This window comes from Amphiprion ocellaris, chromosome 20, assembly GCF_022539595.1.
Source record: "Amphiprion ocellaris isolate individual 3 ecotype Okinawa chromosome 20, ASM2253959v1, whole genome shotgun sequence".
In the NCBI taxonomy this organism is placed as follows: Eukaryota; Metazoa; Chordata; class Actinopteri; family Pomacentridae; genus Amphiprion; species Amphiprion ocellaris.
This window is the reverse complement of record NC_072785.1, coordinates 28114470-28140292: the sequence shown is the minus strand read 5'-3', so window position 1 is coordinate 28140292 and position 25823 is coordinate 28114470. Positions and strand designations below refer to the sequence as shown.

The 25823-nt window shown below is 39.3% G+C and overlaps 3 protein-coding genes across 7 annotated transcripts in view; 2 read left to right on the top strand and 1 right to left on the bottom strand.

Moving 5' to 3' along the window:
* The window catches only part of dnaaf9 (dynein axonemal assembly factor 9), a 39437-nt gene extending 24602 nt beyond the window's left edge, over nucleotides 1–14835 (top strand). Inside the window, exons 38-39 of one of the 3 annotated variants that reach the window (XR_008600039.1) lie at nucleotides 48–179; nucleotides 332–14835. The gene's annotated coding sequence lies outside the window, so the exon portion shown is untranslated. Of the gene's footprint in view, nucleotides 1–47; nucleotides 181–327 lie in introns of those variants that run through there. The other 2 variants (XR_008600040.1, XM_055006082.1) reach the window with 2 other exon arrangements.
* Nucleotides 3018–10929, bottom strand: ky (kyphoscoliosis peptidase). Its single transcript, XM_023287695.3, has 7 exons — nucleotides 10778–10929; nucleotides 7664–8229; nucleotides 6376–6490; nucleotides 6112–6229; nucleotides 5243–5434; nucleotides 4849–5039; nucleotides 3018–4753 (listed from the first exon to the last, which is right to left on the bottom strand). Exons 2-7 carry the CDS (start codon nucleotides 8207–8209, stop codon nucleotides 3426–3428), a joined length of 2490 nt encoding a protein of 829 aa, XP_023143463.1. The 5' UTR covers nucleotides 8210–8229; nucleotides 10778–10929; the 3' UTR covers nucleotides 3018–3425.
* An 889-nt stretch (nucleotides 14836–15724) lies between the features above and the next one.
* slc4a11 (solute carrier family 4 member 11) overlaps nucleotides 15725–25823 on the top strand; it is a 190080-nt gene continuing 179981 nt past the window's right edge. For 2 of the 3 annotated variants that reach the window (XM_055005728.1, XM_055005727.1), the window contains exon 1: nucleotides 15725–15911. In XM_055005728.1, coding sequence (XP_054861703.1) covers nucleotides 15740–15911 — 172 coding nt within the window. In that variant the 5' untranslated portion in view covers nucleotides 15725–15739. The remainder of the gene's footprint in view (nucleotides 15912–25823) is intronic. The other variant, XM_055005731.1, reaches the window with a different exon arrangement.

Below are 25823 nucleotides of genomic sequence, written 5' to 3'. Positions count from 1 at the left end.
CATTTCATTTTCATTTCCTGCACTTGAGCCGTGTTTTTTGCTCTCAGATGTCAGAAGCAGAGAGAGAACATGAATTCAGGCTGCATCTAAACGCTGTTTCTGCACCAGCCGAGCCACGGAGGTCCCTGTTATGGGGATTTGGGGAAACCTGGACTAAACAGAGTGTCTATGGAGCGAATGTAAGAGCTTGTTTTGTGTATTTGTTGAAGAGAAACGGCAGCTGAAACAGTCCTGAGAGAATGCGAGGAATCCTGTCCTGCATATCCCTCCATTTCCTCACGCTGCATGTGTGTGTGTGTGTGTGTGTGTGTGTGTGTGTTTAAAAAGAAAGGAAGAAAGCCTGTGAGTGTGTGTGTGTGTGTGTGTGTGTGTCCTTGTATTGTTGCCAGGCAGATGCAGTCCTCCACATGGCTAACCTCTGACATCAGCGTTTCCTCGCCTCTCTCCTGCCACCACAGCGCCGCCACTTTCTCCCCAGCGACTCTAAGGCAAGACTACCCGCCCAGATACACACTTGAAACACGCTCTCACCGTATCTCCTACACCGTTAACTGCCCTTTTTCCCCCCTCCTCCCCACCCCTCCATTGTTGTATTTTTACCGAGGCACTGAGCTGAGGCTATTTGTGGGCTATTATGACAGCCACATGTAAACACTCATCACTCTCACTGGTGTCTGCCAAAGCCTGCTGAGTGGGTCCAGGTCACTACAACAATGGATCACTGTGCTGGATCTGTTCACTTTCTCTAAATGGGATTACAGGGGAGTTCTTTTTCAGTTGTTTTTTTTACTCTAATAAGGTGATATGTTGCATGATTTTGTAGGCTCGAAAGAAAGTTTTGTGGCAGTTCATAAGCGACACCTAGCTAGAAGTAATCCTGTCTTGCAATGAAGCCAACCTTCACAATAAATCGCCGTGAATGAAGGATTTACTGCAGAACCGCACTGCAGCTGAGACAATGTTATTGCTCAGCTAGTTTTTAACCTCAGCAATGTAATTCGAGGAAAGTTTAGAGTCTGCAAAGTGACTAAATTTTGTCAGTACACATGCTAAATCTACTTTGAAGTCCGAGTAGTAAACACTGCTGTCACATGCTGTAATGAAATGCACAAAGAAAACAGAGGAGCTTCCTATCATAGCTGCAGAACATAAGAGGTGAATTCTCATCCATATATGTTAGTATGCACAGTTAAAAATCCTCATATCCTCATCGAATTTTGATTTATAGTTGGATTTGTGGGTTTGTTCCAGCTGGAAATTCCATAATCCAATAATGAAAGATGTTGAGATGTTGTATTAGTGATGATAACTAGGAATTTCTGGGGGTTTTTTTGTGTTTTTTTTTTTTTTACATTTTTACTTAAAATGCCAGGTACAAAAATAGTCAAACCCCTTCAAATGTAGCAAATTTTTGAGGAAATGCACCTTCTGTACCATCTCAAAGCTTTAGAGCAGCGGTCCCCAACCACCAGGCTGCGCAGAAGGAATATAAGCATTTTATTTTTGATTTTATTTCCGGCAGAATCTGCAGGATGTTTTATTTTGAAAAATGACTAGATCGTCTTCCTGTCGCTTCCGTCTGCGCTTGTTTCCCGCACTCAGTTTTCACGCCTGACTCTTACACGAAGCCATCAGCCAAAATTGATTAAAAAGATCTCTGGAGAGCTTCTTTGAAAAGATGGAGAGAATTAGACAGAAGCAAGAGTAAATACATATTTAGCAATAAAAGCAAATTGGATTCGTTTAGAATACTTATTTGAAATTTTAAAAACTCAACTAATACTTACATGCGTGATGACCAGTCCGTAGAAAATTGTCTTGCTTGAAACCGGTCCGTGGTCAAAAAAGATTGGAGACTTCTGCTTTGGAGTGTTCTAATGAATTTTAAATTGAGAATAGTGATGCAGTCGTCAGTTACTAGTTTTTTGCAAGTTATGGCTGAATCTAAAGAGCTTAGTGAGCTTGTCATTCGACTCCATCCTTGAGACAGACCTGCACATTGTGGCCGCTCACAAGATGGAGAAAGTCATCTCCAAGTGTTTTCAAGTACCGGTGGCCACAGTGCAAAGCAAAAAGTACAAAGAGTTCCACACTGAGAAAAGTCTCAAAGGACGTGGTAGGAAGACAAAAGTGGCTCCTGCACCGGAAAGAATGGTAAAAGCCCGGAGGAATCCAAGGATCAGCACCAAGAGCATCCCGATGAATCGGAGTAATTCTGGTAGCAACGTCTCAATCAGAAACTCTAGCAGACACTGAACAAAGCAGGTCTCCATGGATCAGACCAAGAAGGACTCCACGTCTCCAGGATAGATATTAGAAAAGCTCATCTGGACAAAGAAGAAAGCTCTTGATCATCAGCTCTGTGGTGGTTGAGATGAAAATGAAATTGTTTGGACACAAGAATGAAAGAAGAAAGGAAAAAAAACATTCAATTCCAGCAACACCATCCTCACAGGAAAACATGCTGATGAGAACGTGATGCTTTGTTGTTATCTTTCATCAAGAATCTGTGGGGGGAAGTGAAGATGAGAGTGATGACAAGGAACCTTCAAGACCTGGGGATGGAAGAGTGGTCAGAAATCCCAGTGGAGGCCTGGAACAAGCACCATTTGATTACTGAGAAAGGATACGAATACCTTCGACGTGGCATTTTTACAGTCGTTAACAATCCGAACACACTGTCTTTCTGCCTTTTCTTGCTTCTTTATGCCATTTCTAACCAGAAGAAACCTGTGGATCAAATAAAAATTCACTGGGAATCCAATTTTTTGGCATAGTTATTGAATGCATTTTGGATTTGCCACTTATGTGTTGTATAGATGTAAATTCAAATTGTTTATCTCAAAATTTATCTCAGACTGCCAGGGCACCTAACCCATAGCAGCATTTTAGCAATTTAAAGTTATAATCATACTAATGTTTAATGACCTTTCAAAGGCCATTTTTGCATCATTAACATGAAGAACTGAAATGATGTGCAGCTTCTGCAAAACAAAAGACTTGTCCAGATTTAGACATTGTCTTCACAGTATGTTTTTATTGCACACCCTTTGACAACCATCATTCATAATGCAGATTTGTTTCTCATAATAATAATAATCCACTCTTATTCAGTTTCATATCAAGGCCGAGCACCACTGCTGAGCACCATTATTAAGCTAGAAAAGTTTTATCTGTGCTGAAAACTACCTGAATCAAACAATAGCTTGTCATGTGGGTCTATTGCTTCATAGCTGAAAAGTTTACACAGTCACAGCGATATAGTTTAAAATCAATTTCCATTCACTTTATTATGACTGGCATTAAAAAGGTTGCATCTGTGTTAAGTTGACGCAGCTAAAACCTGAAAGATCGTTGCTCACAGTTTGAATTATTTGCTAATATTTTCAACTCTATCAGTAGCTTCATAAGGCAGCTCATTGATTTCACACTTGTCTGTCCAGCTGCATGATGTCAAAGGTCATCAGAACATCCATGTCACTGGACTCCCCGAAGGAGGCGGCCAGTTTCAGCTGCTGGAGCCCGTTCCCGCTGAAAACCTCTGCCTCCCACACCCTGCTCTTGTTCATTTTGAGATCAGTTCTTGCTTCCCCCACCACGCACACCCTCTGGGCCCCGGGGACCCTCACCCTGAAGCGGACCCAGGAGAGGGGCTCCAGCAGGCCTGCGCGAGGCTCAAAGAGCACGCAGCCTTTCCTCCAGGCCGAGTAGACGCAGGGGAACGGCAGCCCCGGCTGATCGCAGCTGTTCCTCAGAACAAAGTCACACATGGGGTTGAAATCTCCGGCGGGGGTGATCCTCGCGTAGAGGCCTAGCCGGTACGCCCCGGCATCAGGCAGGCTGACGCTCACCGTCACCTTGCTGTCCGTGTACGTGCAGAACAAGTGGCGGGAAAGCGGAAAAGCCGCCGTTTTGTTTCCTTCTCTGCTGAGCACGCTGTGAAGCTCGAGGTCCCGCTGGTTGTAAAAGGTGATGTTACACTTGCCCTGCTGGGTACTCACCACTGCAGCCGTATGACTGAATTTGGACAAACCGGCTTCTGACGTCCGGGTTCCCGGTCCGCATGCCGAGCCCAGGTTAGGAGGGAACAGCTCATCTGGACCGACCACCTTCCCTTTGCAGTGCAACAGGAAGTTTGCAGCATTCTGGAACTTCAATTCTGTTTTCTCATAGTCTCGTACGAACACCGACAGCCGGTAGAAGCCATGCATAGGGCAGAGGACGTGGCAGGTCAGGGTGTCTGGTTGGATCTGAGTAGCCAGGCAGCGCTTGGCCACAGCCGCCTCCATCTCCGGGTGGACCAGTTCACACAGCACCATCAGAGGCCTGGAGGTCTTCAGCACCAAATCAAACATGCCTTGTTCCACCTCGGCAACCTCGCTGCCCTGACTGCTGCTGGCAACGCCCAGAGATCCTGCAACCGGCTGCAGGCCCCAAGACAGGAAGGGGTTCTCTGGGATCACCTCCATCGCCCTGGGGGTCGGACACTCGACTGTGAAGGAGCAAACCCAGATCAAAGATGTGGTAGCTGCTTCCGGTCTGGCAAACACTTTCACGTCGTAACTGCCGCTCGCAGGCGGCAGCAGCTGCAGCTTCATGCTCCGATGGGAAACCGTCAGGAGGCCGAACGAGGAGTTGCTGGACTCTTTGTGCTCCGAAGCTCCACAGTGGAGGAGGTCCTGGTGCTGGGTGATCTCATAGGTGAAAGTTGAAGGCCTGGAGAAGCCGAGGGACACGTTTGCCTCACCATCAACTGGGAGAGAAATGAAAAAGAGCAGTTCGTTGAAAAGACAGAGGAAGAATTTAGCAAGATGAAAACATTTGTATGTTAAATAACTGAAATTGGACCTGTGACGATGTGGAAGTGATGAGGTTGAATCAGCCGGAGCCCCATGGTGAAGAAGGCCGACGTCTTGAAGACCCTCCTCTCGAACTCCTCCAGGGCGATGGGCGCGTCTAGGAGCTGCCACTTTTCCTCATCGGGGAAGTGTGAGTCTATTAACTCCTCTGGGTCCGTCAGGAAATAGAAATCGTCAAACCTTGGAGGCAACAGATGGAGACGGCAGACTGGTTTGAGACTCGCTGCTGGTTGCAAGCGTATCAAAAATAAACAAAGAGCAAACTGTGACACTTCAGTCTCGGTTGCCCTGCCAGGGTGCTGTTATGGAAAAGTGTGCAGTAAAAACAGCTTTAATATCCCACTTTCGAGGGGGTATGTTCTCGTAAAACTCCATACTCATACCTTTTGACGAAGCTTTCGTGCTCCATATCCACTCGTCCTGCTCCCCAGCAGGCGTCCAGCAGGAACCACTGTCCTCCCAGAAGCACAGCGTTCCACAGGTGATCAGATTTCACATGCTTGAGGCTCTGGCCCTGACGGTACCCGATGCCTTTACTGTGGCCCGGCACTTCTTGACACTCAATGCCCACCTCCCTGTAAACACAAACAGATCACTGTGTTTTGTTTTGCACCCAATGTCCTCAAACTCGAGTTCAAGGCAGCGTGTGCACAAATTCATCATTTCACTGGAAGAACCTGTCTTCACTTGAGAGGGGATCAAGGATGCATTGAATAGGGAAGTAATGGAAGAACGAAACAGCACAGATGTTTTAAAAATGAAAAATCTCAAGAAAAGTAATTTTTCTTGCTGTAGATAATTTAATTGATGCACACTCGCATAAGTGCTTTACTGAACTGTATAAACAATACATCAGCTCCCTTTTACACCTTTTACACAAACAATAAATTCAATAGCAAGTGCGAAATGAATACCGTAGATGACAAACCCGCAATTATCGCCTGACTCTGCAGGTCCCCCCATATCTACAGCAGCGTTTTAGCAATTTTTAGCTCATTGTGCCGAGTTTTCTGGCCTGCAACCTCGTCTCTTATCAACCCGGTTTCCACGGCAGCTGGCAAACGGCCTCATTACTCAGCTGCAGGTTTCGCCATCCAGCACCGGACTGAAACAAAGTCAACCTGGTGGGCAGAGTTCAATTTGTACGGTTTTCAAAACGGTCTGCGGTAATGTCAAGCTCACCAGATTTTGAATAAAAGCGAGAGAGGATGAGTCACTGTGAATTAATAGCTCCAGTTTCAGAGCATTTTACCTGCACATCTCTGTACAAAGATTGGAGTAGCTGCAGCAAACACCTCGACCAGCTGCTATCACGTCCTCAGGTGCGATTAGTTTCTCTGAGTGGCCGAGGTACCCGCTCACATCATACTCTGTGAAAATATGAGATAAAAAGTCCAAAATATGACATCTGGTCCCAAAAAAAACCCCATACATAACCTATCCTAAAACCCATAATGTGTTGGCAATCCCTAAGTAAGTTGTGCTATGTATAGTTTGCATGCTTCAGTAAACCCACCAATGTTGTTGCACAGCCAGACCCAGATGGCACGAAGTTTCTCCAGCTCATTCCTGGCTCCCTGCGTGATGCTCTGCACTATCGCCTTCACATCATACACTCGCTTTTCCTTCAGCTGCAACAACACACAAAGATATGTCAGATGAAGGAGGTTTTTATAGGTAATTAACGAATCCAAACATGGAGTCTTTGTGTTTTTAAGTTTTCATGTAAACAAGCCTTTTATGTCCCATCATCCTGTTTGTCAGAATCTTTTCAGCAACATCCTGTAGATTCAGAGATGAGAGTGCTGCCTAATTATTCCTTCCCTGCAATGAAATCTTTAGCATGGATGAAATTAGGGATTGACCGATATCAGGTTTTTTAGGACCAATAACCAACATTTGGGACCCATATAAATTAAATTTAGTGTTTTAACAGCATGTGATAGCAGAAAACCTGTCATTCACAGACTTATTCATTAATAAGAGTGACTATAGCTGAATATGTAAAATAGAAATAAGAGAGATTAAATTATCTCCACTGTTTATGTGAGATCGACTAATATTGATCAGTTTGTCTCCTGCAGTTACATCTTTTTTCTTAATATTTGACTGTTCTGTTACTTTTATTGTCCACTAAGGTCCAGATCTTAAAGCATTATCAATTATTGTTTTCCAGACTCTGTTTCAGGTTAATCTGTGGCTGCCCTCTAGCTTAGCCACTAGCCATTAGCATAGCCTTAGCCACCATGAGAGTCACTTATTTTCTGGTTTGTGGTGTTTCTTGTTCAGACGGAGAGCGGAGGCTGCATCTGACCTGAAGTAGTGCATTTAATTTGTTACTAATCGGTCAATAAGAATACCAACATGACCAAGTATCACCCATGATAATCAGCCAGGCCGATAACTGGTCTGTCACTAGATTAAATGAAGGATTTGGAAGCAGAGTGGTCTAACCAACTTTCTGCAGTATTTGAGAAAAATGGGTTCAAAGTTTTGTGTTTTCAAGAATGGTCCAACATTGCAAGTGTCACTATAACACTATATTTGGATTGTGTGTTCAGACCACTTTTCCACTAAAATCTACACCATAAAATATAACAAATTATATAAAACTCAGTTTGGATTTTTTGTGGGTTAGACCACTCTGCTTCTAACCCCTTCAGATAACTGATTGACTAACAATGAATTGATAACTTTTGGCAGGTCGATGGGTGTTCATCACTGCTTAGCCTAAAAAAAGCTAAGCATTTTAGCATCTTTTCTGTGTGATGTTGCCCTTGATCTTGGTGCTTTGGTGTCCTCACCTCTGCTCCAATCCTGATAACATGAGAATCAACCCTGTGGAAGACCTCTGAGCTGGTGAAGAGATCTTTCCGTCGCTTTCTTTTGCCGGACACAGCATCACACGGCGTCACCAGCCTCCGTCCTGGCTGCACCTTCGGCTGCAGGTGTCTTGACTCGTCGGCCTCCGTCCTCACGGCGCTCTTCTTCACCACCGTGATAGTCCTGGCGGCGCTCTCGGACGACAGCTGCCTCTTCGCCGCCGGACGCTGATCTTCGCTTTCCACCGTCAGCTTCTCGAACACGGTCCGTCTGGAGACGACGGCATTCTGGGAGGCTTCGGCGCTGACCAGCACCTGAGCAGATGGAGGCTCTGGATTCTCCTGGACCTTCTTCTCATTGTGCACTAAAGCACCTGTGACACCGACTGGTTTCGATTCACCTAAAATCTGAGTCTCCAGGGTCTTCACCTGCACGCATCCTTTTTGGGTCACCTCATCTTGCTGTGGAAGATGAGAAGAACAGGCGAACGGGAAGGAGAACTTCTGGATAGCGACTTCGGCTGACATTATGCTGGATGCATGGTTTCCTAACCAGAAAGAGAAGGCAGATATAATTTAAAAGACAGCCCTTATTTGCTGGGGTATTTTTAGCTTAATCCTGTGAGCAGGTAGTAACTTGTTCTGCTTAAGATGAGACACTCGGATGCTGCAGGAAAAGATCCTCGACGTTGTGCACTGAGGAGGGAAGCAGCAGGTTTATTCTACAAACTACATTCTGTGCGAGACAGTGACAAATTGGCAATTACATTATGTCTATTCATAACCATAAATGAACGCAAAGGTTGGAATCATTAGTCACTGTCACTGCCAGCAGCACAAAGAGTGTGACCCTATAACTTCATGCAGATTGATGGGCCGTGTTTCGTAATTTCTTAGAAATAAGCAACACGGGAGCGAGTTAAATCCGTTGAAAAACTACTTATTTTTTCAAAAGCGGTTGGTAATCATCTTTCAATTGGATGACCTGTGCTGAAGCCCACCTCAAGCAGGAAATTATCAGCACTGTTTTGCAGCTCAACCTTCCCAGACTGCAGCTAAAATGAAGGTCCCAGAAGATACTGGAAGGTTTTACCCCTTATGTTCGAGATTTATACCAACATGAGGGTCAAAACCTTTCAACATCTGCCTTACTGATTTGTTCTGCAGCATATTTTAGCAGAATTTTTACTATTTTAGATATTTCCTGACGTCATTCATGCTCGTTTTGCCGCTCATGGTGGAGGCTTTACACCAACGTGAAGGTCAAAACCTTTCAATATCTGTTCTACAAGAGAGTTTCCTTCTACTGTTGCAGAGTGAAAGTGCAGAATATTTTGTTGTTGGGTTGGAAATCTGCCTACAGTTAAGATCCTTTCAGATGGAAATAAAAACCTTGCAGAACAGCCTGAGTTCAGTCCACAAATTTAGACAGAATTCAGGAACTGTCTTGCTCCACCGTCTTCCGATTTTCTTCGGAGTTTACTGATTTGTTCAGTATAATAGTTACATTTTCGATGTTTCCAAACCTTGAGTTTTTTCTGTTTTCACGCTCATGTTCATACTTGTTTTGCCGCTCTTGTTGGAAATTCAAACCAACGTGAAGGTCAAAACCTTTCAACATCTATTCTACAGGAGAGTTTTCTTCGACTGTTGCATAGTAAAAGTGCAGAATATTTAGTTGTTGGGTTTGAAACCTGCCTGCTAGTATTAAAGTTTCTTTCAGATGGAAATGAAAATCTTGCAGGGTCAGTCAATGAATTTAGATAGAATTCTAGTGTTATAGTTTACCGATTTGTTCTGTTGCACAATTTAGCTAAATTTTAACAGTTTCAGATGTTTCCTGACCTCATTCCTGCTCGTTTTGCAGCTCTTGTTGGAGATTTACACCAACATGAAGGTCAAAACCTTCACATACCTCTTCTACAGGAGACTTTCCTTCTGCTGTTGTATAATTATAGCGCAGAATATTTAGTTGTGGGGCTGGAAACCTGCCTGCTCACAGTAAAGATCTCTTCAGATGGAAATAAAAATCTTGCAGGATCAGTCCATGAATTTAGACAGAATTCAAGTAGTATGGTGCCCCACCATCTTCTGAGTTTACTGATTTGTTCTGTAAAACATTTTAGCTGAATTTCAGATGTTTCCTGACCTTGTTCATCCGCGTTTTGTCGCTCATGTTGGAGATAAACCTCAACATTATGGGGAAAATTTTTTAACATCTGTTCTACAGCAGAGTTTTCCTCTACTGTTTCATGATAGGAGTGCAAAACATTTAGTTGGGTTGGAAATCTGCCTGCTAAAGACTCTTTCAGATGGAAATAAAAACCTTGCTGACCAGCCTGTTAACGTATTGGTTCAGTCCATGAAATCAGGAAACATGTTGCTGTAAATCTCGAACATTAACAGCAAAATGAGCACAAACGTTCATGATAACAGGCTGTTCTACAAGGTTTTTATTTACGTCTGAAAGGAATTTTATTGTTGGCAGACAGATTTCCAACCCAACAACTGACTGTTCTTTGTTCTGTGTAATATTGTAGCTGAATTTTGACAGTTTCAGATGTTTCCCGACCTCGTTCATGCTCGTTTTGCTGCTCTTGTTCAAGATTTCCATCAACACCAGTGGTGAAACTTTGTCAACATCTGTTCTACAGGAGAATTTTCTTCTACTGTTGCACAGTGAAAGTGCAGAATATCTGGTTATTGGGTTGGAAACCTGCCTGCTAAAGATCCTTTCAGATGGATTTAAAAACCTTGCAGAACAACCTGTTAACATGGAGTTCAGGAATGATGCTGCTCCACCATCTTCCGAGTTTACTGATTTGTTCTGTAGCATATTTGAGCCATATTTTGATAGTTTGAAATGTTTTCAAACCTCACAATTTTTCTACTTTCATGCACATGTTCATGCTCGTTTGGAGAAAGTCTCCAGCATGAGCGGCAAAACCTTTCAACATCTTCTGGAACCTTCATTTTAGCTGCAAGTTCTGATCGCTGATGCCACTTTTAATGTTCTTAACTCTTCAGAACGCCCACTTTCGTCTGATTTACGCTCTAACGCAGCGGTCATCTCGGCAGGTTTCGGCTTCTACTCACCCTGAGAGGATTGAAAATGCCTGCTGGATGTCTGCTGGAGCGTCGTGGGCCGAGATGTTTCCACTGCTGAGCTCTCAGTGGTCCCCAGCTGCAGCAGGGGGAGGCTTATATAGTCTCCCAGTGGCCTGCCAGGACAGGCCCCAGAATAACAGGCCTAAAAATACTACAAAGCAGTTAAGACCAGCCAATGGAGTAAAGCTCCAACCGAGGAGCGTGACGTCCGCCAGCGTGGCCTGCAGATGTACACTCAGATTATTCTGTACGTGCACTGGCTAATCGGCGTGAACACACAACATTCGTGCACGTCGGCATGCTTTTCCGTTGGCGTCTGGGTGGAGGGTGGAGGTGGAGGGTGGGCGAGCTGACAGGTGGAGAAGTTGGCATGTGAGCACGTGCAGGGCTGGATTCAGTCAAGAGTCGACTGAAGAAAAAAAAGCGTTTATGGAAGGTCCTGGCACCTGATAACAGCCACATCAGCATCAAAGGCCCACAAATACATACAAATACACACAAATACTGGTAGAACACCTGTTAGAAGGATGTACTGAAAGAAGTGAGGAAAAACTCAATTTAAGAATGGAATAAAAGCTTTTAAAAAAGTGTCAAATGTAAGGAAACACTTGGGAAATATTGTTTATTCCACCGTTAAATAAGAATATCTACATGAGGAGGCCACATTCAGCCCAATTTGATCTTTGATTGTAGATGTATAAAATGGTATATAGAATTCATGAACCCTAAAAAATTACACAAACTTTGGAAGCAACTTTTCAAAATACAAGCCCCCATCGATCTCACTCAGATGAAATATAGTGATAAACTTCTACTTTGCTCTTGTAAGAATAATTGTAGATATATTAAAGTGTATATAATAATAATAATGAAACCTTAAAAAACAGATTCAATCAGAAAGTGATACGACTTTGGGAACAGCTTTTCAAAATAAAAGCCCCCAGCTATCTTGCTCAGGTGAAATATGATGATAAACTCCTACTTTGCTCTTATAAGAATAAATAAAAATAATTGTAGATGTATTAAAGCGTATATAGAATTCACGAAACAGACAAATCTCTCTATAAAAACAGCCATATGGATATCTGTGGATAATTACACAAATAATTGCACTTTTAAACACACGGATATGTGCCTTAAACACAGATTAAAAAGGATAAATGAATAAAAAAGACATGTAATGATGTTTTCCACCAAACTACAAAAGAGGCAACAAATGATGACATTTCTAAACACAAGGTTCATTAAAAAAGAATGTACCATAAATAAAAACATGTCAGTTTAAGTAAATATTTCAGGTTAAACTGAGCCAAACAGGAAGAAGAAATACCTACATGTACTTGAATCAAAGCTCAGTCTGGTGAAGCTTTGAACTCTGAACCAGTTCTGGGCCTTTTAAGGAAACATCTGAGGAGGCTGAGAGGTTTTCTCACCTTTATCTCCGAGTCGACGCTGGGGAAACCCAGATTTAGAGAGATAAAGGAGTTGTTGGGTGATGCAGGATTACATAACGCTGCCATATGCTGGTGTTGATGCTGATGGTGGGGCGGCGGAGGGACCTCCACCTCAGAGCCAGATGACGGTGGAAGAGCACAGCGATAATGCCATCTGGAGCAGCTGTCAGCAACCAGGAACCTCGTGGTGGCTTATTAGGGAGCAGAGCAGCAGTCGGGGGGATTGTGAGGCTCACCCAGGGGAGATGTGAGATGGAATAAAGAAGGGAGAGGAGATCACTGAGATGCAGCGCTGCTAATCTGCTGAGTGGCTTTCAGAGCTGGAAATGTGGAGCTCAGGTAGAGTGGAGTTCAGAGTTTAAGAGTTCATCAGAACAAGAACAGAACTTTATTATTATTACTGTAGCATAATTATTGGACAATATGGAGAAGTCACTGTAACAACAAGAACGTTTGTAAGAACATTTGTAAGAACAAATTTAGTGAAAAGATTTTTCATGTACACTTTAAAGCCAATTTTACATGTAAACACTTTTTCCTGTGATTTTCTTAGTTATTATACATGATTTAACAAACCTGGGAAAACCTGTAAAATAACACAAAAATTCATTAAAAACATTTTTTTACAGTGTATAATTACTATAAATTCAAAATGATGTAGTTTGATTAAAGTGCAGTGGATTCAATTAATCAAGCATCTAAAGTTGTGCAGCATTGCGGCTAAATCATCCTCCTCGTGTTTATTTGTGACTGGAAGAGTTAAAAAATCAGTTTCTTTTAGATGTAAACGATCAGCTGGTTTCATATTCTTCAAGCATATGAAACATATTTTGACCTTTGGCTGCTGTGTGATCTGAAAACCAGCAGAAGACGTTAAAAACCAGCTCTAGAACTAACTTCTAGCTGCTCTAAGGCTCTTTGTTGTCCTGGTTCTTGTTGGAGGATCAGGAACTAGAGAGCGTTGCTCCCTGCTGGAGATGGAGAACCAGCTCCTCCGAGTCTCACATGGACCAACAGGCCTCCTTTTCCAGCTATTTTTACACCATAAAAGGCCCGTTTTTGTCGTTGCAGCAACAGTCTGAGTTCATTAAGATGAGAAGAATCCCAGCCTGGACTTGTAGTTTGTGTTCTGAAGCTGTAATGTGGTTTGATTCGTGCTTAGAGACAAACATCAGCCTGATCAGACGAGCTCTCTGTGAATGTGTTCTAATAAGACGGAGCTTTATTTAGCTCGTCTACCTGAGGGTTCTGGGCAGGAAATAATCAAATAAACCCCACGAGTCTCCAACTTCCAGCCTCTCCACTTCTTTTCCCATTTAACAGCTGGTGAACGCAACATAAAAAAAGAAAAAAACAGTGTAATCTGCACAGCTGGCTGCTAAAAATCATTTTAATAATGGCTTGGTTATGCACTGTAACTTCTACTGTATTAGTAAAAAAAAAAAAAGAAAAGGACTAATGGTAAACATGGCTGTGATGATATTAACACAGGAGCCCAGCTAAGCTCCTTACACACAGGACTTACACAAATACCTGCAGGGGTGGAGCATCCGGAGGTAATATTGATATATTTTTATTTGTAGGTCATAAAATGAGGATTGAAAAGTGTTTGGTGCAACTTTAGCAGCTGCATAAAGACAAAATATAACTTGCACTGTAGAAAAAAGGTGAAAAAGATGCTGGAAGCTTTAAGCAAAATTATTTTTTTTAACCTGTTTGGTGTATTATTTTAACAGTATAATGCAATAAATATATATAAATATAGACTCATATTGATGCTATATTTGCTTCAATGCATCTGTAAGTTCGACATGCACATTACAGAAGCAGTATATCTGTTATTAAATGCTAAAACACTGCAATCTACACCTTGTTTCCTGTTTGTTTTTGGAGCATTTAAACCATTTGTTTTCACCTGAGGACCTGGACATTGCAAGACAATTTGAAGTTAATAAAAAGCTGCATAATTACTGCAGTTAAGTATTTTTACTGACGCGTGGGTCTCTAGAAAACTCAAAATGTGTCGCAACATGAGAAACAAGACAGAAAAACACACAAATCTGGTATGTATCCACTACAGGGAAGTATTTTTTTCCAACTTTACATAAATCTGTGCTTTTTCTGATGAGCTTCTTGTTAATTTTATGCTTAAAATGAACCCACTACGGATTTTATTTTTGCCTGCTCTGTGGAACACTTTAACACCACAATGCAATGTGTGTATCATGTTCTCTGCGTTTTTGCACTGTGTGTTTCTAATTTATTCTGTACTGCCTTTATACTACTTTTTGTTCTTGGAGCTGCTGTAATGGTGAACTTTCTCCACTGTGGGATCAATAAAGTTTATCTTAACATATATGAATAAAGGCTCATAATGATGCCATGTTGCCTTTTTTGGATTATTTGCTTTAAAATCCAGCACAAAATGATGCATCTGTGTGTTAAACCATCTAAGTTTCAGATGTCTATATTGTGAAATTAACAATTTGTACCTCATTTCTTGGGTCCCAAGACAACACAAAAGGTGTCACAACATGAGAAACAGGATGGAAAAGCAAATAAAAATGCTGCATAACTACTGCAGCAAAGTGATTTTTCAGACTTTCTACAAATTTGTGCTTTTTCTGGTGAATTTCTTGCAAATTTTACCTCTAAAATTATTCCAAGCAGTATCTTATTTGATATATATATATAGAGATAGATATATATATGTATGTATAAAACTTTTCCCCTCTTTTATTCATTTATTTATTTATTTTACAGTCAATTGACTCATTTTATTTCTTAATATTTTTCAACACAGTTCTTTCTTTCTTGCTTTCTTTTATTTTATTTTATTAGTATTTTGAAGTTTGCAGAAAAAATACCTTAATTTAAAAATTTATATAAAGGTGTTTTTGTTGTTTTTTTTAACTTATTCACCCTTTATTTATTTTTTTATTTTTACAGCATATTTACCTATTTTATTCCTCAACTTACTATTTTTCAACACACAGGTCTGTTTTACTGTGGGACTGATATTTGCTTTCTTGCTCTATTCTATTTTACTTAAGTTAACATAAAAAACTATTCATTTAAAAACTTATATAAAGGGTTTTTATTCTCCCTTTTGTTTATTTGTTTTTACAGTGTATTCACTGATTTTATTTCTCATCTTAAATATTTTTCCACACACTCTGGGACTGATCTTTGCTTTCTTTCATTCTTGTATTTTATTCTATATTTATTTTAAGTTAGCAGCAAAAAAAAAAACTTCATTAAAAACCTTTGTGAAGTTTTTTTTGTTTTGTTTTGTTTTACTTTTCTTTATTGTTATTTTTAATTTTTTTATTTCATTTTATTTATTTTTTTGTTAGTCTGTAAAAGTTCCTGGAGGTTTTCTCATTTCCCTGCAGCACGCATATAAATCCCGTCTGTACGTGAGCCTCCCGGTTACCGGTTCCGGTGTCTGGTGCACGTGCAGCCGGTGGGCGTGGCCTCGGCTCGGCTGTCTGTCATGAACACCTGGTGGAGCCGCCGGACCGTCGGCTGGGCTGCTGCTGCTGGAGACCGGAGGAAAGGAACCGGAGGAAAGGAACCGGAGAAACCGAACCGGAGAAACCGTCGGTGTTTACCGGAGAGGAGGATGAAGAGAGAGACGGTGGAGACGGAGAACCGGCTCCGTAAAGGTAAGCACTTCCGGTTGATGTGACTCAGGTGGAAGATGAACTGGAGGAAGATGAGAGCTTCAGCTGGAGACATTTAGACCTGGAGAGGAGGAGAAGTTGTTCAGCTCAGTCAGAACGTTTTCTAAATAACAACAGAAAAATCCAGAGCAACTCCTTTAAAGAGGAAAACTGAGCTTCAAACTTTAAAACTGAACTCTGAGCAGCTTCTGCTTCTTGTTTCTCACAATTTCAGTCGTTTAGCACAAGTTAAACTACTTCTACTAGATACACTGTAAAAAAAAAAAAAAAGACTTTTTAGCTGTCATATTTTGGAACAATTCACTTTGATTTTACAGATTCACTGTTAGATTCACAGATTGTTCAAAGCTTTGGCCAATTACAGACGATATGGAGCAAAATAATTGCAATAATTTGGATGTTGACTTGAAAAAAACAGCTTTAAATTGTAAATAACGTCCACGTCAAATATCTGTAGTTTTAAAAATGCTCATTTCTAGATCCTTTTTCCACGTCTGCAGCAAAGATTTTGCAGCAAAAGTGCCAGAAACAAATGTCACAAGAAAGCTGTTAAAACTGTTAAAATAACAGCAAATATCTGTAAAATATGAAAATGTTTACCTCATTTAAATACAGTAAAACTGTGTAGATTCGTGGCCACAGAGTGAAGAACAACAAAATACTATTTAATGTGAATATTATTTAGTTTTGGCTTGTTTTTTTTCTTTTCTTTTTACATTTAACATGTAAATATAAATTAACCAGAGAGACCATTTTTTCTGCAGTTTTATTAGATATTATCTGTATTTTTTTTTTAAAAAACAAAACAAGAAAAAAACAGAAACAATCTGTGAAATAATAGTTTAAATTATTGAACCATTTTTCAATCCAGAACATATATAATTTTTCTTTCAGATAGCAGCAAATATCTGTGAAATTAGATTTTTTTTTTTGCTGATTTAAGTACAGAAAAAAATACAATTAATAAAAATACAGATTGTTGTTGTTGATATTATTTACAGTTATGCCCTATATTTTCTGCAGTCAACATGTAAATCAATACACACTGTTGAAGAATAAACTAATATTTGTAAAAACACACATTTCATTTAAAGTTAAATTACAGTTTATTCATTTTTTATGGTCAACATTTAAATTAACACATTTTTCTTTTGATTTTATTAGATATTATGAGGAATTGAACCGAGTTGCTTAAAACATATTTGCCATTTTTCCAGCCTGAATATACACATTTTTTCTTCCAAATAATAGCAAATATCACAGAAATAATAATATTAAGGATTTTTTCTTCACAAAACAAAATAAAATATATCAAAATATAATAATATTTAGGATTTTCCCCTTCAAAATAATAGCAAATATCATTAAAAAATAATTATATTTTTGATTATTTAAATACAGCTTTAAAAAGCGTAATTTTTGGGTTTAAACATTATAAAATAATTAATTACCATTATTAAAAATGTAGATTTTTATGTAGATATAATTTCTTTTTTAAAGTTAGCATGTAAATTTATGCATTTTCCCTTTGATTTTACTAGATATTATGTGGAATTGAGCAAAACAGAGAAAATGTATAAAATATTATATTAAATTTTCTTCTACTACTTTCCATACTAATTATACATTTTTTTTCTCTTGAATAACAGCAAATATCATAAAAAATAATAATATTTAAGATTTTTTCTTCCAAATAAGAGCAAATATTATTTAAAAAACAATGTTTTGGATTTTTTTCTTCCAAATAATAGCAAATGTCATAAAAATAACAATAATATTTTGGCTTTTTTTTCTTCCAAATAATAAATGCTATAAAAAATAATAACATTTTGGATTACTTAAATACAGCTTTAAAAAAGTATAATTTTGAGGTTTAAACATTATAATAATTAATTACCATTTATATAAATATAAATTTGTATGTGGATATTATTTCTTTTCTACAGTTAACATGTAAATTTATACTGTACAATAACAGTGAATTGTTAGAGAATTACCCTTTTGCCCCATTTTTTTTCCAGTGTACAGTAAATCCACATCTTACACAAGTCGTAGGTCGGAGATGCAGCAAAACTCACAAATGAGCTGAACACACAAACAACGCAAACAGTGTCATCTGTTCCAAAACACGTGTAAACAAGCAGCATTAAACCAAACAAACACAGAAACGGGGTGAAAATCTCCAACAAACACTTCATTTCCATTGGAGGAGCAGCAGGAGCAGCTTCACCTGCAGCAATCTGAGCAACACACAAATATGATGACAAAAGTGTTGTTTTCCTCCAACATAATACAGGATGTAGCTTAAATAAATGCAGATATGTGCAATACTGCAGTTCTGCACACATCAATTTGTAATTTAGCGCTGATTTTGAGGCATTTTCATATGAAATATACTGTAGAGAAGTCTAAAAAACACATGAAAGTTGAGAAATCTGAGATAAAAGGATGTTTTGATCAATTTATTTGCAGCTATGTGGAAAAATTGAGCAGTAGGTGTGTTGAACATGTAAATATACTGTGCATACATGCATACAAGTAAGTGCAAAAACATTATATATGTATGTTTATCAACAGAAAGTGAGAAAAATGCAGCTTTTCTGTACTGCAGGCTTGCAGTAGGTCTGATTTTAAGTCTTATTTTACAACTTTCTGCATCTTGAAATGAAGTCAAAGAGATTGTGACTTAAATAGATGCAATTATGTGCAATATTGCAGTTCTCCACACATTAGTTTGTGATTTAGTGCTGATTTTGTGACATTTTAATATGAAATACAATGTGGAGAAGTCTAAAAAAAATGCATGCAAGTTGAAAAATTAGAGATGAAAGGATTCTTTAAATGATTTACTTGCAATAATGTGGAAAAATTGAGCAGTAGGTGTGTTGAAAATGCATGTAATTGTGTGCAACAACAATATATATACAGAAAAAATGCAGTTTTTCTGTACTGCAGGCTTGCAGTAGGTCGGATTTTAAGTCTTATTTTACTACTTCCTGCATCTTAAAATGAAATCAAGGTGCTTGTGATTGGAACAATTCACAGAAAGACACACTATTAGCCTCCTGAACCCTCCTCTGCCTTATCTTGTACTTTTTAATTGGCCATTGTGGAGCAGCTTCATACTTCTGAATCCTCCAAGTTCAGGATAAAATTCTGCTTCCCTTTGACCTTGAATTTCCCCCAAACCGGCGCTTTTTTCCCCTCCACTTCAGCTCGTATTGTGTAACTGTGTGTCTTTACCAGGATTACCACTGTTTTTTTTCCCTCTACATGCCATTTGGCTGCCACTTTCATCCCCAGCTCCGGGTGGATTTGAGAGTGCATGCATGTTGTTGTGCATCCGCCGGGACCCGAGCTTCTCTCTGTGATGCTGTTAACGCCGTGCTCGACATGTCGACCCACTCAGGAGGAAACACCTCCGACCCTCTTAGAGCTGCACAGGTCACATTAAAGGAAGCCAGCAGAGAGTTCAGACCTCACGGCTGCTTTATGGTCGAGTACAGTTTAGCCGGATTCAGAGATTCAGCACAGAAAGAATAATTACACTAGTGTGTGTAGATTAGAGCTGCACAACTTAGCATTTTAGCTTCAAAACTGTGACGTGTGCATGCAAATTAAGGCAAAATATAGCTTTTTCTGCTCACATAGTTCTCATTTTCCATTATTAATCTGCAAGAGACGTGAGTTTTTCAACTTTATTTGCAAGACATGAAGTTTGTTAACATGCAAATTCCACATGTGCACAATAAAATGAGCAGGCAACAGGAAGGGAACACTGAAAATGAAGATTTAATTGCAAAAATAAATGAAAGGTTTTATTGAAATATTTGCCTACAGAAAGGCTGATGTTGACCTAAAACAGCTGCTCTGTCTTGCAATTGTTGCTACGACACAACAATTTTTAACCCTCCTGTTGTCTTCATTTATGGGCACCAAAAGATAGTTTCCTTGACTGAAAAAAATCCAAAAATTCCGCAAAAACATTCCCCAAATTTCAGAAAATTTGCAAAACCTTCAGGAAGAAAATTCCAATAATGCCTTAAAAGTTTCATTTTTAAAAAAATACCCCAAATTTGGCAAGAAAATTCTTGTAAATATTTTCAAAAAATGAGTACCGTAATTTCCGGACTATTGAGCGCACCGGAATATAAGCCTCACCCACTAAATTTAAAAAGAAAAAAAATTTTGTGCATATACAAGCCGCACCTGATTATAAGCCGCAGGTGTACACGTTGTAACATGAGATATTTACACAGAAAGTTTTTTTTTTAACTTTTAATTAAAGTATGCTTTTTCCGAACAGTGCCTGTAACATCGCAGTAAAACGCATTGAGTCAGTTCACGCGGCCGACTCCAACGTCTCACCATTGATTCACTGATATCAAGCTTACGCTCTATTTCCTTCTTCGACAGGCAGATCGGTTGCCTTTACCTTAAAAACTGTGTTTCCGACCCGATTCTGCCGGCCGCCGAACCGCGGTTGGGCAACCTCGGGTAGCGCTAGCCCGCTTAGCTTAGCGGTTGGGCAGCCTCGGGTAGCGCTAGCCCGCTTAGCTTAGCGGTTGGGCAGCCTCGGGTAGCGCTAGCCCGCTTAGCTTAGCGGTTGGGCAGCCTCGGGTAGCGCTAGCCCTCTTAGCTTAGCGGTTGGGCAGCCTCGGGTAGCGCTAGCCCGCTTAGCTTAGCGGTTGGGCAGCCTCGGGTAGCGCTAGCCCGCTTAGCTTAGCGGTTGGGCAGCCTCTGGTAGCGCTAGCCCGCTTAGCTTAGCGGTTGGGCAACCTCGGGTAGCGCTAGCCCGCTTAGCTTAGCGGTTGGGCAGCCTCGGGTAGCGCTAGCCCGCTTAGCTTAGCGGGGCTCGTTAACGGTAACCGCCAGATATAAGTCCGGACAAACTTTTCAGGGGGAGAACGAGGCACTTTATTGAACCAGCAGCAACTGTCCACCTGCACTGGCTTCCCACTCTTGTCCTGTATAACTGGCTGTATCATCATGGTGCATCTCACTATGCCTCCGCTTCCACACTCATCTCTGCAACACACACACCTGCAGCGCTCCTCCTCACGTCACACACATACACACACACTCACACACATACACACACATCGCAACATGCCGAGGGTAAAGGAGAGCAGACTCGGCCTGCAACAGCTGCATCATATGCATTTCTTTGTGTGTTTTCCATGATGAGGGCATGAAGCGCAAAATGACTGATTTGAAGAATTTAGTGTGAGTGTGTTTGATTTAATTCGAACAGTTTCATTGGTCCACTGTGACCTGTTCGGTAATTTTATTGGTCTGATGTGACGAGGCTAAATGTATTGATGGCATGAAGCTCGCACGTAAAAATCTATACATTAGCCGCATCGTTGTATAAGCCGCAGGGTTCAAAGCGTGAGAAAAAAGTAGCGGCTTATAGTCCGGAAATTACGGTAAAAATCTTCCCAAAAATCCTAAAAATATCTAAAGTGATTCCATATATATCAGTTAAACTTCTAATATTTTCTTGAAGAACATTCACATAAAAATTTTTTGTGAATGTTCTTAAGAAACATTTTTAACATTTCTTTTTTTCCACCAAAAAATGTTCAAAGATTTTCCAAAAATGTTGAAGATGTGGACATCAGAAGTTTCACTGTGAAAATATTTTTTTTCCCCACATTTTCAAACTTTAAACTGGGTAAATACATATATGAAGTTTTACACACACACACACACACACACACACACACACACACACATATATATAAGCACTACTAATTTTAAAAAAATATTTACAAGAATTTTCTTGCCAAGTTTAGGGGATTTTTGATTTCTTTTAAGGGAAACGTTTAAAGAATTCCTGGAATTTTCTTCCTGAAGGTTTTGCAAATTTTCAGAAGTTTGTGGAATTTCTCGGCTGAATTTTTGGATTTTTTTCAGAAAAGGAAACAATATTTTTTGGTGCCCGTGAATGAGGACAACAGGAGGGTTAATATGAAACACAACCTCAGCTCCATGCAGAAAGCTTCTGGTGGGTTTGATTGCTCCTGATGTGTAATAAGATGATAGAATTGAGACATGAGACGATGCTAATCAGACGTTTTGTCGTGTTCTCGCTGCTCTTTCTGTTTGTGTTGGGCTTCTGTGGGCAGGTTGTGCTTTTGTCGTTCCGTATTCACATCATTGTTGCGTTTATCTCCGTTTGGATCGCTCAGTTCAGTGAATTAGCCAGAAGCTCAGATCCAGTTAGCTTATCTGAAGAATTTCTTATCTGCGTTTTCCCACAGATTGAGCTCAGCGTGATAAGACTTTATCACCACTCTGGTTCCGTCACTCAAACACAGGAGGAGGACGCTTCCTTCATGATGAGTTCATCCGACTGAATATTAGTCTTAAATATGCTCAGAGTATAATAATAATATGTAAAATAAGAAGGGTCAGGGTCTGTTTTCTCTCTGATAACAGTGTCGCTGGTGTGTTCATGGACGCCTGGGAATTCCGTGGACAGCGTTAATTGTTGGTTAAGTGTCATTCATTAGCTGCTGTCTGGAGGGAGTTCTGCTGCCGGACTCATTAATCAGTCCCATCAGTCTGTGGACGCTGGCTTCCCTTCAGCTCCCTCAGCTGCCTTCAGGATTATTAACAACTTAAACACAAACGGCAGCGCTTCAATCCACTCCGGCTCCACGGAAAGTTCTGGCTAGTTTACAGCACAATGTCAATTCTTGTTTTATTTCTCATTTCAGATTCAAAAAATGTATAAAAAATCAAACAAATGATGATGCAGAACAAGATCTCAGAACAGAAGTTATATCTCGTGTTTATTTTTCACAGAAATGTGGTAGAAATTGGAATTAAATCAGTTTAAAGTGACGTGAAACAAGAAAACAAGCAGTGCTAGAAAACTATATGTGAGAGTTTCAACATCCAATAATATATTATTATATTTACCTTCAAAAAATATATTTAAAAAAAATCACATTTTTGCAGTTTCCATTAAAAAAAAAACAGCCAAAAGCAGAAATATCTAAGGTACATGTAGAAATAAATGTAGGGCTGCAGCTAATGCTCATTTAAGTGATTATTTTGATGATAATTTTCCTCAGCTAATAGTTTTTAATGTGTAATGTGTCAAAAAAAAACTGTAAAAATGGCCATTCAAGTTTCCCAGAATCAACAAACAAAACAAAACAAAGAATAACAGCAGTGCCTAATTTTCTTGTTTTATTTGTACAGATTTATAGAAAATGTATGAAAAATCAAACAAATGATGATGCAGAACAAGTCAGAATGTAAAGTTACATTTTGTGCTTTTTTTTCACAGAAATGTGGTAGAAATTCAAATGAAATCAGTTTAAAGTGATGTGAGACAAGAAAATAAGCATCAACTCATACAGAAAATGCTTTATTAGCAAGATTTAATTTATCGTCACAGCTAAACAAGAAATCTAAGTCAAGAAATATAAAAACAATCATATTTCTGCAGGATTCACTTTTTTAAAAAAACAGCCAAAATTAAACAAAAATGTCTGATATGTCATCGTTATATTGTTTTAGACGTACTATTATTAGTTTTATTGTTCAAAAGAAAGAGGGAAATGCTACTTTTTTAATGCCAAGACCAAATAAAACCAGAAAAAGCACTTTGAAGTCCTTTTTGCAAGTTCTGAATAGTTAAAAACAACATTATGTTCAGTATTGGACTCATTTTGGAGACGTTTTAATTCATTTCGAGCTGGTTCTGAAGAGTTGTGGGGCAAAACAAATTGACATTTTAAACAATTTCTTGAATAATTTTGGACTAATGTTGCCATTCTGGAACATCTTGAGTAATTTTAAACACATTTTTTGTAATTTTGGGTAATTGCTGATTTATTTTGTACAATATTTGTCATTTTGGAGCATTTTCAGTTAATTTTGGCCAGGTTCCAAATAGTTTTAGACAAAATTTTGAGATTTTAAATCATTTCTTGAATAATTGTGGACTAATGTTGTCATTCTGGGAATATATGGAGTAATTTTAAACAAAAATTTTGTAATTTTGGGCAATTTAGAACAGCTTTCAAGTCATTTTGCAGAAATTCCAAATAGATCTAATTTATCTAGACATCTTTGCCTTTTTGCTAACCCTGTTCTTACATTTGCCTTCAAGAAATATAAAAATCAGTTGCATTTCTGCAGTATTCACTTTAAAAACACACTCAAAATTAAGTAAAAGAAGTTACACATAATAAATCTAGGCTTGCAGCTAATGGTCATTTTTAACTGATTACATATCAGACATTTTTGCTTTTTTTTGCTTAGTTTTGGTTGTTTTTTTTGAAGTGTACACTGCAGAAATGTGACTGATTTTTATATTTCTTGAAGGTAAATTGAAGAAAAGGGTTTGCAAAAAAGCAAAAATGCCTGATATACACCAAATAATGTGTAACTCTTTTCTTATATTTACCTTAAAGAAATATTTTTTTTAAAAAATCAATCACATTTCTGCAGTATCTACTTTAAAAACAGATGAAATTAAGCAAAAAAAAAAAACAAATATCTAAGTTACATGTAATAATAAATTGTTATAAATGCAAACATTTTCAGAATTGTACTTTTTGCACTAAAACAAAGGGAAACATTTGGCGTTGTGGTTGTTTATAGCCTATTATGATGTGAAAAAATCCAAAACACTTGCTGCTCACTTTATCTGATATGTGCTTGAAGAATAAATTCTGAAATAAGCATCCGTCTCTTTTGGGGAAAATGATCCTCTCCTGATCCAGAGTGTTTCATTTCATCCTACAGGCTCCTAATATTAATCTTTTTGCAGGGCTTCATGTCGTTATTGTCAAAACAGAAAAAGAGTCACGTCCCCCTTTTTTCTACTACTGCTTAAACAAAAACAAACAAAAAAAAAAAACGTTGCTCTTAAAATTGTCCAGGCCTCCAGAGAGCATTAAAAGGCAGCAATAAAGCGCAGAGGGCACCTTGTTGTGTTTGTGCCGAGGCAGGAAGACGACAAAGACACGCTTAGTGGACAAATGCTGGGTGGGACTTCCTCTCCTCCTCGCCGCCTCCTGCCTCACATTGTCCATTTTTCAGATGCTGGCCGAGTGCCGCTCACCGAGGAGAAGAACAAAAACGTGTGAAACCGCGACACATGAATTCAAACTAAACGCAGCCTCCGTCACACACACCGAGACTGTTCCAGCAATGTGGAGGAACGTTAACGTCACCACTGATTATATGCACATTTGCCTGATTTTTTACACTAATCACGCAGTTAAATGTTAAGAATAAAAGCATTTTAAACAGTGGAAGAAAACTGTACAAGTGAGTTTTAATATCTAATAATATTTTCCTATATTAGATTCAAGAAATATAAAAATCAACAAACTAACAATTGGAATTACCGGTTACACTGTGGATTTAAATGTTCCTCCAAAACATAATAACAGCAATTTATGAGTGAATGTGAATGAGGAATTTTATATAAATTACTGCTACTAGAAACAAGAAAAGCACTCCTCCAAGGTTGCTCAGTTGAATCATTTCTGACAGCTGAAATCTTGATAAAATTTGTGGCAGAAATCACGGCTATATAGAATGTGTCCATTTAATACAGATGTACCCACAAACAAAATGACCTTGAGCTGAGCACAGGCGTGTGTTCTGCATGTGTACGTTATGTACAGATACCGAACCACGTGACCTAAATATGTAGCAGGTGGCGGGAGTTGATGGGACTCAGAAACACCCACATAATTTAATCAATTGTTCCTTGTATCATTTCTGATTGATAAGTCCTGATAAGTCCACAACGGTGGATTTGTAGTAGGATCACAATCATGTGATCATTAGCAGGCAGCTGGCGTAGTGTTCACTTGTTGTCATGGTTACAGTGACGCCATGCTGCTATCTCCCAATGAT